The 13,497-nt window shown below is 42.2% G+C and overlaps 1 protein-coding gene across 1 annotated transcript in view; it reads left to right on the top strand.

Annotated features, from left to right (window-relative positions):
* nrde2 (NRDE-2, necessary for RNA interference, domain containing) overlaps nt 1-13,497 on the top strand; it is a 20,651-nt gene extending 7,154 nt beyond the window's left edge. Inside the window, 14 exon segments of the mRNA XM_035532931.1 lie at nt 211-351; nt 1,215-1,665; nt 1,797-2,205; nt 4,304-4,437; nt 5,286-5,409; nt 8,677-8,849; nt 8,939-9,038; nt 9,041-9,229; nt 9,232-9,252; nt 9,255-9,319; nt 9,573-10,510; nt 10,684-10,831; nt 11,230-11,301; nt 11,714-13,497. Of these exon segments, the coding sequence (XP_035388824.1) occupies nt 211-351; nt 1,215-1,665; nt 1,797-2,205; nt 4,304-4,437; nt 5,286-5,409; nt 8,677-8,849; nt 8,939-9,038; nt 9,041-9,229; nt 9,232-9,252; nt 9,255-9,319; nt 9,573-10,510; nt 10,684-10,831; nt 11,230-11,301; nt 11,714-11,839 (3,091 nt within the window). The 3' untranslated portion in view covers nt 11,840-13,497.

Raw genomic sequence — 13,497 nt, 5'->3', positions numbered from 1 at the left:
TAATCAAAGTAGTGCTAATGATAGTCATTTTTCTGTGTCTGGTTAATTTCAAACCTAGTACAAAGCTAACGCACCTACAGCCTGTACTGTATATATTTGTAAGAAATGAGCATTTTCCTGTCCGTGAACTTTTTTTTTACAAAGTAAAAGTACAAGTGTACATTTTTAAGCCCCCCAAGTATGTCTCAGTTTTCCCTTTGTCACCTCCAGACAGGAGTGTCAGGTACAAGTAGGGGGGTTTATGTGGCTGGACGACCTCCAAGCCCCGACCAGTCAATCTTTCTGCATTGACAGGAGGGCAGACCCTGCCAACTGGGAATACAGATCCCTTTATAGGGCACACATAGCCAGGTAAGGGCACTTGCCTCTCTGTCTCTCTGTCTGTCTGTCTGTCTCCCTCGGAGTTGTGTACAAAGGTGAGGTGAAAGACAGCCATACTCGTTCACTCCACATTTCAGTGATGTTGCAGCCACTGCAGGGTGTGTGTATATGACAGGTTATGACTTTAGCTGTTTATCTTACTCTAAATATTAAAGCATATCATAAATCTGAAATTCTGATTTCTAATTCTGCTTGCCTTTTTTTTAACTTTACAATGTTCAATACAGTATGACTTTGGGAACAGATTTACTGTTGGTATGTGTGACTTTCTGCATAGCCGTTGGGAAGGTTTCCGTGTCTGCACTGCCTGCTGTTCTCTCTCTGGCCCACATTTTCCACTTCTACAGCATTTTGTTTAGTGATGCATTATACTGGACTATTTCCACTTTGGTGTGTGTGTGCACGATTGTGTGCACATGTGCGTGCAGGGCTCACAGGCAGTCAGGGAGGTCTGCTTGATTCTGGTGTCAAGGCTCCGATCTGTCACTAGCAGTCAATATTCTTTCTCTTTCTTGCACACACACACACATACACAGGCTCATATTTCCTCTCTGTTCTTTTTTCCTCATAGAGGCTATTAAACCCTCAGCTAAAAATATGCCAATGGCCAGGATCATTGGATGATTTGTAGCAGTACAGAGAATTTGCATTCCCTATTTCACACTGCAATGACTAAAAGCGTTCATACAAGATATGCACACACTTTTTCTTTCTCTCTCCCTCATTCACACCATCAGGTATTGGACAGATAGCTTCATCAATTCTTAGTCTTTTTTCTCTTTTGTCTGTGTGTTTGTGTGCATGTACTTGCATGCTGTGTATCATGTGCACAGGTATAAAAGAAAGGGCAGTTCTGTTCTGGGGCTGGACAGCAGGACACAGGCTGTGTGCTGGGACGACTCTGCAGGGCAGACAAAGCGAGGGGACCAGAGACCAAAACGCTACTTTTCCCTGTCTGTCTGCCAGCTACTCCGCTGCGAGGCCCTGCCTTTGCTCCCTGATGCTCTGGACTCTGTTTCTGCCGCATTCATCCCCCTGAGCTCCACCCAGGACAAGGATGCCGGCTTGAGAGCATGTACTGCCGGGCTCAACCCTCTTGGAGTTTATGACTCTGGTACTTTCCTGTGGCTGGAGGGCAAAGGTCAGCAACAGGTAAAAGACAACGTGCTGCAGCCTCCGGAGAACAGTGCCACCCTGCTAAAAGCCAAAGTGGAGGAGTTCAACAGAAAACTACGCGAGAATCCCACTGATATTCAAACATGGCTGGCTTTTATATGCTTCCAGGTAAACATAAGCATTGTCCAGCCTAGAAGCCCTGTCAAAACACCTTTCAGTCAAATCTGCTGGCTAACCTGTTGCAGGAGGTCCTGAGTTTGTGTGTGTGTGTGTGTGTGTGCGTGTGTGTGTGTGTTAAGGATGAGATGGGTGCAGCATGTGGCGCATTTCCAGATGCGCAGGACAGTGAGGCAGAAGCTCGGAGGCTTTCTGTACGCGCTCTGCTGGAGAGGAAGGTTTCCATTCTAGATCGTGCGCTGGAGAGTAACCCTGGCAGCGTCGACCTCAAGCTAAAGAGACTGCAGCTGTGCCAAGAGCTCTGGGAGCCTGCGATGCTTCTGAAAGAGTGGAAGAAACTGGTGTTCATCCATCCCAACAGCGCCCCCCTGTGGAAAAGCTACCTGCTCTTCGCTCAGAGTCACTTCAGCACCTTTTCTATGTCAAAGGTGAATGCTGTTTATGGAAAGTGTTTGAGCACGCTCAGTGCGGTGCAGGATGGAAGCATGGTGTCCCACCCCCCTCTGCCAGGGACACAGGAGGACATGCTAGGTATGTTAAATGAAAGCAAATAACATTTTATACAGACACTTTCATTAGTATACACAACAGCATTCATTCATTCATGCAGCCTTGCATAAATAAGTCTTATATCAACATGAGGTCATATGAATGGTGAATATTGACTGATGTGTTTTAGTGTGCAAACTCAGTGTTTTAGTAGTTCTCGCAGTAATTAGAGCCAAAGCCATGTGTAATGGAGACTGTAGACAGACAGTATCTCCACTCAGACCCTGGCTACATGTGTTAGTACACACATAGATATCGTTCACTTCTCCCTCTCTCTTAATGCAGGAGCATTATAAGCAAACAAACGCATCCCTTCTCTTAACGATCCATGATCATCCATAATCAGTAATGTGTGCTTTCACTGCCATGAACCATGTTTTGGAATGAAACTCTTTACTGCTGAACAAGACATTGTTTGCTTTGAATATTTTAAGTAAAACAGTCAATATTATTAAGACATGTCAAAGGCAAAAAAATTTGAGCAAAGCTTGAAAAAGCTGCTGTGGAGTCTCAGTCTAATAAAGCTACCTGTGTGCTCAGCAATTTGACAACTAATATGAATCAATCATTTAATCGCCAAACAAAATAATTAGGTGTTTAATTTGAAACGAAAGTTTGAGCCATTCAGGGTTAAAAGCTGTCTGCCACATAGTGACTTCACCAGTCCACTTGTATGCCGCAGTACAGCTTTTAACCCTGCCTTTCCCGTGCAAGTGAACTGCTCAGTTGTGCTTGGTGCAGTTGTGTTGTGTTGTGTTAATTTTATGTATTTTTATACAATTCTATTAAGCATTATATTTACACTCCAAAACTGCTTTGTCAGCATCCACCATTTTTTTATTGTTTGGTTTGGCTTCAGAAACATCCCTCGACATTGGAATCATAGGATTGAATAGTGTCCAGTGTTTGCACAGTTCAGATTTTCACCCTGTGTATCATATAATCTAGGAACTTTGGCATACTTTAGTACAGAAGTATGCGATTTTGTACATAGCCAACCTGTGGTTTATTTACATTCAAATAGTTGCACATCAGGTAAGTGTCATTCCCATATTAGGAACTCTGGGTTTAAATGTTTTCTCTCTACAGACAAATTAATATTGTTTTCGAAAATCACCTCTGTCAAAGTCTAAAATATAAAACACGAATATTGTTCCGTAAGATAAAGCTACTGCACATATAAATTACTTCAGTAAGACGGTTGGGGTGGGTTGCTGCTTCTGTGCTTGATCAGACTTTTCCAAGGACGAGTACCTTATTCAAGGTGGAAAGCTCGTTCAGTCTGGTTGTGTTCAGCAGTTTGAAAGCAAGGCTGCTTGTAGGGATTGAGCAAGCTATGAACTGAATGGAAGGATTTATTTAGTGTGTTTCTACACTTTAACAACATATTTCAAATGATCCAGTGATATTTAGGAGAAAAAATGTATGTAGGACAAGACTACATATATTTTAAACATTTTTGCATACCACAAGGTGTGACGGGCAATTTCTGAAAACTAAATTTTCTCATTGACAAGAACCTATTAGAATTGAAGTACTTTGTAACAGAATAAGAGCATGCTGCTGACAACAAAATGACGATATGTCATCAGTGATTTCAGTGATATGATTTCAATGGTCCATTGTCTAACAGTTACTGTGGAGAAAAACAAGATTAACCAGTCACATCCATTCGTTTTTTAGGTTTCTGATTGAAAGCTGTAGCTAGCCAGTTAGCTGCACTAGCAATGGATGTGTGGTCACAAATGTAAATAAATAAATAAATAGATAGATAGATAAGAATTGGCGATGACTTTGGTTGAGCTTTAAGAAAGAAGTCAAAAACAACTGAACTGCAATATTTTTAAATATGCCTATTAATATTTTTAATGTGGCCAGAGGTGGATGTCATGCATTAAGTAATGATACTACAACTGCGTCTGGCAGTGTCTGGTACTGCATTGCAGTTTTCAGTTTAATTTTACTTGGTGATATAGTATTTATCCTGGTTTTGTGTGCGTGTGGGAGACCTTGCACTAATGAAGTCATTTTGATGTGTTCTTCTGGTCTCTAATGCTGTCATTCTGTTGCGTTCTTGTAGACATCTTCTTGCTACAGTGCCACTTCCTGCGCCAAGTGGGCCACTCGGAGAAGGCTGTGTCTCTTTTCCAGGCCCTCCTGGACTTCACCTTCTTTAAACCTGACAGCCTGAAAGACCTACCCACCAGACAACAGGTCTCTCTCTCTCTCTCTCTCTCTCTCTCTCTCTCACACACACACACACACACACAAATTTAATATACTAAGCTGGCTGTAATGTATTAGTTACCCACCAAGCAGTAGGTCACATACGTACAAATTTCATATATTGAGTTGACTGTAATGTATGAATTACCTGTCAAACAAAAGCTCTGATATGGGTTGTGTCTGCTATGACTCTGCAAAACTGTCAGCTTTAGATGTATTTGTTGCTTTTTGATAGGGACTTTTAAGAATTAAGCCAAATCTTCTTCATTCTGAGTGAGGCACCTTCCAAAAAGTTCGACTCTTACTACTTTGGGCATGTTACTGATTAGTTGCTAAGTTGCTTGTGTAGAAGGGTGGTGTAGCGCTACGTTTTTGTGTGTTAGCGTAGCGGACTGTGAGTGTAGTGAATGACAGAAAAGACGGATGTCATCAGTTGGCTAGCATTCTCCACTGTTGCTCATATTCATCTCACATAGTGAGCCTCCCAAACCTGACTTAACTATTAATGCTACAGGCTGCATTTGGTCAGCTACCAGCTGTCTCTTTAAGATTGGCTGCCTTCGTCATGCTGACTGTGTGCGATTGGCTGTGTAACAGCTGAGGTCTGGGTATGTGCTGCAGTATGAGGTATTTCTGGCTGTAAGCAACAATGCAGAGGGATTAATAATTATAAAAGCAGACCTCTCCTCTGAGCTCATTCTTCACACCACCATTTAGCAACTGTACACCTAGCTGTTTCCAATGGACTGACAGCGATTTTTTTTCTACTGGGGGAATGTGCATGCTGTCTTAACTCTTGACTTTTGGTGGGTGTGTGTACACGTGTATGCATTCAGGTCGAGTTCTTTGAGCCATTCTGGGACAGTGGTGAGCCACGGGTGGGGGAGCGTGGGGCCAGGGGGTGGAGGGCCTGGATGCTGCAGCAGGAGAGAGGAGGCTGGGTCATTCCCCCTGAGCCAGGTATGCTGCACCTGTATCACAGGCACCATATACACCTGGATCTCACACACTCACTCATCTGAACCACATACACCCCTCTCACAGACCACATATACACTTGGATGTCACATAACCTGGCAAAGCTATCTGTCCGATACCTAAGGCTGAGTGAGTGAGTGAGTGAGTGAGTGAGTGAGTGAGTGAGTGAGTGAGTGAGTGAGTGAGTGAGTGAGTGAGTGAGTGAGTGAGTGAGTGAGTGAGTGAGTGAGTGAGTGAGTGAGTGAGGTGAGTGAGTGAGTGAGTGAGTGAGTGAGTGAGTGAGTGAGTGAGTGAGTGAGTGAGTGAGTGAGTGAGTGAGTGTCTGTCTGTCTGTCTGTCTGTCTGTCTGTCTGTCTGTCTGTCTGTCTGTCTGTCTTGTCTGTCTGTCTGTCTTCTGTCTGTCCTGTCTGTCTGTCTGTCTGTCTGTCTGTCTGTCTGTCTGTCCTGTCTGTCTGTCTGTCTGTCTGTCTGTCTGTCTGTCTGTCTGTCTGTCTGTCTGTCTGTCTGTCTGTCTGTCTGTCCTGTCTGTCTGTCTGTCTGTCTGTCTGTCTGTCTGTCTGTCTGTCTGTCTGTCTGTCTGTCCTGTCTGTCTGTCTGTCTGTCTGTCTGTCTGTCTGTCTGTCTGTCTGTCTGTCTGTCTGTCTGTCTGTCTGTCTGTCTGTCTGTCTGTCTGTCTGTCTGTCTGAGAGAGTGACAGACAGAGAGAGTGAGTGACAGACAGAGAGAGTGAGTGACAGACAGTGAGAGAGTGAGTGACAGACAGACAGAGAGAGTGAGTGAGTGACAGACAGTGAGAGAGTGAGTGACAGACAGTGAGAATGAATATCTCTTGTATGAACCCTTTCTCACTCAAATAGGGAATACAGATTCTCTGTACTGCTACAAATCGTCGAGTGAACCTATTAGCCAGTGATCATATTTTAGCTGAGGGTTTAATAGTCTCTATGAGGAAAAAAGAACAGATGGGAAATGTGAGCCGGTGTGTGTGGGTGGGAAAAAAAGAGTATTGAATGCTATCTCCTAGTGACACATCGGAGCCTTGACAGCAGAGTCAAGCTGGCTTCCCTGACTGCCTCTGACCCTCTGTGAGCCCTGAATCCACACATTTATGCATGTATACATTTATATACATTTATGCATTTATACATTTGTGCTGTAGTAGCTCGGGGGACGGCTATCTCTGACTTCACTTGTGGTTCTGCTAGCAGTTTCTCTGTACTATTTAAGGATGACACAGCCCCACACCCCCAACCAGACAGTTTCTCTGTAGTAGTTAAGGACCGCCCCCACCCCTGCAGAGGAGTAGTAATGGCCACTCCAGGTGTTACAATGCCATCCCACACATCTAACACAGTTATAATTAGTGACACATTTTTATGTTGTTGTTGTTTTTTGATACTGTATATTTTTGCTGCATAGATCAGGGTTAATAGTTAATTGGTCAATTGTCTCTCTTATGTTTAATGACCAGTAACGGGTCATGGCCAGTAAGTCAGTGCTCTTAAGGTCTGCTCTCATTCAAGTGACGTTCATGTGACATTCCCTTGCACACTTCAGGATCATTTATGACTCCAAATCCAGATTCCTACCATGGGCCTTTTCAATGGACAGAACAAACAAACCATTCAGTCTCTTCTGTGTCCTCTGAAGTAAGCTTCCAATTCTGGAAGTCTGTTTAATTCAACCCACTGCTCGCGTTGTTCTTTTTGCTTTTGTGCTTAAATTGACTTAGCATCTTCACGGCTAAAAGTCAAAGCTTCCTCTAACATTAACCTGAATGTTTACACTACATAGTTGGATCACAGTAACTGTACATTATTTTTAGATAACACGCTACTGGCCAAATAAGAACTTTCCCGAGAACCTTTACTATGAATCGGGGATACTTTTTGATTAAAATAAAATACATGTATATTATTCATTTAAGGTTTTAGGATTTTAGTGTTATAAATAATGAATATATAATGTTTGAAAGATTAAGAACAATTAGTTCAGGGCCCAACTGGAACTGTAGGTGACCCAGCACATCCTGGCATGATGTTAACTTTTTTTGATGTTTCAGTTATGTCTGAAAATTCTGGTTTACATACAGTCATCTTTACAAACATGTATTTGCAATACAACTCTTCACATTCCAAAACTCCATCCCTTACTCACAGCTATAAAGATTTAAGCACATTTGCAGTGAGAGAAGAATTCCACCAGAAAATTATGGAAATGTGTGAAAATGTTCCGAACATTGGGTTATGGAGTTGTGTTTTACCTGTTCAGAGAGTAGATGCACTGACCTATAAAAATCTACTGTTAAGGCAACAAGAATTCCTTTGGTGCTGTATTATCCTGAAAATAATACAGTGGCTGAAATGTATTTAAACACTTCAGAATCCTCTGAGAAAATGCAGAGACTATCCCTTTTTTAAAGGAACCTCCACTAATCTCCTACAGATGAGACAAAAACATCAAAGACATTCTTGTCAAGAATAAGATAAATGACCATTTGGATAATAACTATAGTACTGTAGCCTGCAGTCGATCTAGATTGTGCTACATGTCAATTTATTAACACAGCCACTAGAATAACTGGCATGAAAGGACCAGTTGTTGTCACCCATTCCTCCTCATGCATTACTGCAAGAGTTGTCTATTGTATTGCAAGAGACCAAATCAATTTTACATCAGAGAAACCAAGGTGAAACCATCATGCTTTGTCCTTTCCAGTGGGAAGGCATTTTAATACTAATGGACAATTAATTATTCATATATATATATATATATATATGTATATATATATATATATATATATGTATGTATGTATGTGTGTATGTGTATGTGTATGTGTGTGTGTGTGTATGTATGTATGTTGTTGCACCAATTAAATCAGGAAACTCAGAGAAACTGATCTACACTACCAGGATTGTAGAACCCCATGGAATGAATGTTATGATTTAAACATCTACTATTTTCTAATATAAACTGGTTTCTCCTCCTACAAATTCAGAAACACTTTGCCAAAATGTTGTGTTTCTCTGGAAATTTCTCACTCTCATTTTCTCTCTCTCACTCACTCACTCGCTCACACTCACGCACTCACTCACATGCACACGCGCACACATACAGGTTGCACTGTGGGTTGGGGTCAGATGTGCCTGCTAGGTGTAGGTCCCATAATACCTCAGTATTCAGAATGGCAGCCCTGTGAGACTAAATACAACCCAACAGAATTTCCATTCTCTTATTCTTCCGTCACAGAGGAGGAGGAGGATGAAGATCAGGATGAGTCTGAGATTAAAGACAAAACCCAGCCTAAGTGGAAGATATGGCTAGATGTGGAAGCTTCTCGCGAAGCGAATCACTGGTTGCCATGGAGACCAGACGGTGCTAAGAGCCAATCACAAGAGGATTGTGAGGACCCAGATCGACAGGTATCATCAATGACTTAAATGTGATGGCATGACACATTTGCTGAGGATACATTTCTTGAAGTTCTTAATGTTGTCCTGTATGTGTCCAGGTGCTGTTTGATGACATTGGGCCCTCTATGATCCGGGTTGAGTCTGCCCAGCTGCAGCTACGTTTGCTGTCCTCCTTCCTGCAATTCCTAGGCCTTCCAGGATGCTCTGCCCCCCAGCCTCCAGTTTACTTTTAGATGACTCCGCTTTCTTGGATGAGAGCTTTGATCCTGAACGCCCTCTGACTTCTTATGACCTTCCAGTATCTGGGGTCAGTGCTGTCGGTCACATGAAATTACTTTTAACAGCTCCAGGAGGCAAAACAGGGCTATGTAAGGCAGGAGAGGAGTTTCTGAGAACGTTCTGGAACAGACTCTCCACTCCTCTCAGCACAAGACAGAGCAGCCCTAAATCTCTGCTGGCTGCAGTATGAGAAGCTGAAGGTTTGTGTGCTTTTGATGGATTAGTGGTCAGTTTATCTGTGGCTCTTTAAAGGCTGACCAAACCCTGCAAAAAAACATTGTGCCTCACTCTGTATGGTGTGTGTGTGTGTGTGTGTGTGTGTGTGTGTGTGTGTGTGTGTGTGTGTGTGTGTGTGTGTGTGTGTGTGTGTGTGTGTGTGTGTGTGTGTGTGTGTACAACTTCACTCAATATACTGAATAAGTAGAAATATCATATTTTTTGTGTGTGTTACAGGTCTTGCGCTGTGTGCATCACAAGAATAAGAAGCGTTTGAAGTTTCAGGGGAAGTCCAGTAAGCGTATGGCTAAATGTCTGCTGAAACAGCAGGAGAACCGTGGCAGCCTAGCCCTGTGGAGGGAGTATGGCCATGTGGAGTGGCTCCTGGGAAACGTGGAGGAGGCTCGCAGGGTGTTTGACACCGCCCTCACTCTGGGTGTGGCCTTAGGCCTCCATGACCACGCTCTTTGTAATCTCTGCCTCTTATATGCCCAATTAGAAGTGGAGCTGACGTGTAATGGTGTGGCCGGAAGCTCAGGAATGGTCCCCACTGCCTCTCGAGCTGTCCACATACTCACCACATTGGCTGAGGGCGCCATCTACACACCATTCTCAGGACACGTCAACCCAGTGACTATATTGAAGGCACGCAAACTCTATGAACAGGCACTGTCTGCCCTTCCAGACATCAGCAGTGCTGGGGCTTCTGGGAAACCTGAGAACATATGTGGACTGTTTGGCTGTTTTGGGCTTTTCCAGTACCTGACCATGGGGATAGAAGCAGCTGATGCAGTCTATGTGCAGGCCAGAGAAACTCTCTCCAGTTTTCCCCGTTCAACCGAGGGCAGCACATCTTTCACACACCATGACTCAGATGTGATGTCACAGTGCGAGGCCTTGGCTGTCCAGCATGTCACACTGTTACATCACCATGGAAACACCAGTGTGTTCCCTCTGTCCCACCTCAGACTGGCTCTCACTGATGCACTGAATCACCTGCCCTGCAGTGCCCCCTTATGGAAACTCTATCTGCGGGCCGAGTGCCGCTGCCATAACCGTGGTCGCACACGCAGGTTCTTCCACAGTGTTGCCAAGAGCAACCAGAGTGTGATACCCCGCCTTTTTGCTGTGATGGCGGAGCAGCACTGGAAGCAACAGTTGGACTTGGCTCATAGGTGAGCACTGATGAGAAACATGAGTGAACTTCATATAAAGTTCAACAGCATGTACAGTTCATGTTTACACTGTGGGGAATTTTTAATGTGTATATCCTGAGAGGGACAGTTTTTTAGCTAGTTTAATATTTCACTCTTTTATACTCACTGCACATTAATCTTATGTCCTGTAGTTCCAGGTTGAGTCTTCCAGCAGAAACTCTACCCACTTTACCGGAGATGGGCCTTAGTAACCGTATCCATGCACTGTTTGAGGCTGCTGTGGCAACAGAACATGGGACTCACTGCCCTCTGCTTTGGAGGATGTATATGACCGCCCTGGTAAAAACCTTTACAGTCAGCATGGAGATGGATATACCATTTATATCAACAGAAGTGCCCATGCAGCACTAGAGATTTTGAATTCTTTGCTAAACTGGTCCTGAAATAGTACTGCTATAACCCTGGTGTTTTATTTGTCAAATTTTAGAGTTGCAGACCTGGGCTGAGATCAGTGTTTACTCTTCTTATTCTTATTTAATTTGAAAAGGAGCATTTTTCCATAAGCCAGATGATTATGAATTTAGGGCATTTTTCCTAAAACCACTCTAGTGTTAAGAGATGTCGTCATCTTTACAGGGATTTCACTTTTAGGAAACTGGTAGAAAGTTTACAATCTGATGTACTTTAATCACCAGCCTATGCAAAATCATGGTGATGATGCTGTATGTTGTGTCCAGGTCTCTAATGGATACATAGAGAGGGGCAGAGGAATCTTCTACAAAGCACTACAGGCCATACCATGGGTCAAAGTGAGCTCTCTCTCTAATTAATGAATTAATGATAGATTGTCATGTATAACATTACTTTTGTTTCATGGTTAAATATAAGTTTGAGTTGTAAAATGTCACTGTGCACTTAATTGCAGTTTATGAAACAGCAGGTACATAGTAGTGAGGTGTTTGTGTGTGTGTGTGTGTGTGTGTGTGTGTGTGTGTGTGTGTGTGTGTGTGTGTGTGTGTGTGTGTGTGTGTGTGTGTTTGTGTGTGTGTGTGTTTGTGTGTGTGTGTGTTTGTGTGTTTGTGTGTTGTGTGTTTGTGTGTGTGTGTGTGTGTGTGTGTGTGTGTGTGTGTGTGTGTGTTTGTTGTGTGTGTGTGTTTGTTTGTTTGTTTGTGTGTGTGTGTTTGTGTGTGTGTGTGTGTGTGTGTTTGTGTTAACCTGTAGGGTTTGTACATGGATGCAGTGAAGTTGTTTCCAGAGCATGTACAGGAGTTTCTGGACCTTCTGACAGAGAAGGAGCTCAGGCTCCGGGTTCCTTTGGAGGAGGTGGACATTCTGTTGGAGGATTAGTCACCCAAACTCTTCCCATAATGCACCAGGCTGGATTCCAAACTACTTCATGCCAGCACCAGGACACCTATTCAAAATACTTTTTTAATTTTAGTTAAAAGTACAATTTTGTGATAATAAATGTATATACATAAATTTGTAGTAAATATTCTGTGCTGGCTGTTCATGTGAGCATTGCTCAGATAGAGAAAGCAGACCTCTAAAGGGAATTGAATGTGGTGAGAGGCAGAATAGCTCATAACCTCTTCATGTCCTAGGCTGCAGGAACCATCTTTAGAAATGTGAAATCATAGGCAGTGGACACACCTTCTCATAGAGATGCTACAGTAAATCCCGATGTCTTGCATTTACTTTCTTTCCATCTTCCATCTCCTCAGAGTTCATGTCAGGTAGTGATGTTGCGTGGGCATCATTAGGTGATAGTAGGCTAGCTTTGAGTGTGCTGGCCAAAAGTCCTTGCACACTAGCAGTGAACATTCAATTCTGCACCAGCCAATTAAATGATACCAAACACTTAAAGTGAAGTCAGATTGCTTTACATAGTTGTAAATGGACTTTTACCTTGTTGAATCTTTACGGCATAATTTGGACACTGAATAAAGGTTTTGGTTTGTACAATTATATAATAGTAAAATACAAAAAAGCAAGTTAAAGCAGAAACCAAAAGGTTTATATATAGTTAGATAGGTGTGTGTATATATATTACAAAATGTAAACCTTTTTTTGGTCAAACATATTACATTAATGCATACAACCTTTTATATACAACCAAAGATGCTGACACAAGCAGCCTGCATGTCATCAGTTGCATTTTTTTTTCTCTAGAACATGTTTTTTCATTGTATGCAACAATCCAGCAACCCAAAATCTATGTTCCTAATATCAACAATCCTTACTCAAACTCCTAATAACTATATTCATAATAACTACCATAGAATTAGTTTAAATGTCATTTACATTTTAAAACATCAGAAAGGGGTTGTTCTTGCATGGGAGTAGCTAATTAACATGACAGTAAGTTATTTGTTTATCTAGAAAAACATGCACACCTCACATGAAACTTGCATGGTAGCAGGGGTTCATAAGCACTGCTGGAAAAATGGTAAGAGGTAAACGAAGTAAATAGTGTAAAAAAAAAAAATTTGACTTTGTAGTGTATATCATAGAGAAAATTAATCCTAAATTAATGTTTAGCTTTTGAACATTCCCAAATGCAGACCTACAGAATGAGCTGAATCTGTGGTGTGAAACAGCAAACCAGCTTCTTCCAGTTGAAAACACTGGCAGCTGCAGAAGGCAGGGCCAACATTCCTAAGGACAGATTTCTTATAATCAGTATTCAATAATTTCAATTAAAATCGGAAGTGACTTGGAATTGAAGGGTGGCCCGAAGAAAAGCAAATTACTCTCAACCCAAGAAACAGTGAAATGCCTGAGAAGAGAACTATATAAACAAAGTTATAGAATGTGGTTCAGAGGTGAACTTGTGCTATCTAAAACACAACTGTACACACAAAAATATTTACAAAATCTGTGTTTTATATAAAATACTAACCATTCACTAAATCCAGTAATGCAATTTAATTTGGTTTAAAATGGTAACGGATAAAATTCAGTTCTCTAAGATGTATAAAAATAAAGGTTTCTTTGCTTCCTAA

The sequence above is a fragment of the Electrophorus electricus genome, chromosome 13 (genome assembly GCF_013358815.1).
Source record: "Electrophorus electricus isolate fEleEle1 chromosome 13, fEleEle1.pri, whole genome shotgun sequence".
NCBI lineage: Eukaryota > Metazoa > Chordata > Actinopteri > Gymnotiformes > Gymnotidae > Electrophorus > Electrophorus electricus.
The sequence above is the reverse complement of the archived record's forward strand: the minus strand, read 5'-3'. Positions and strand labels throughout refer to the sequence as shown.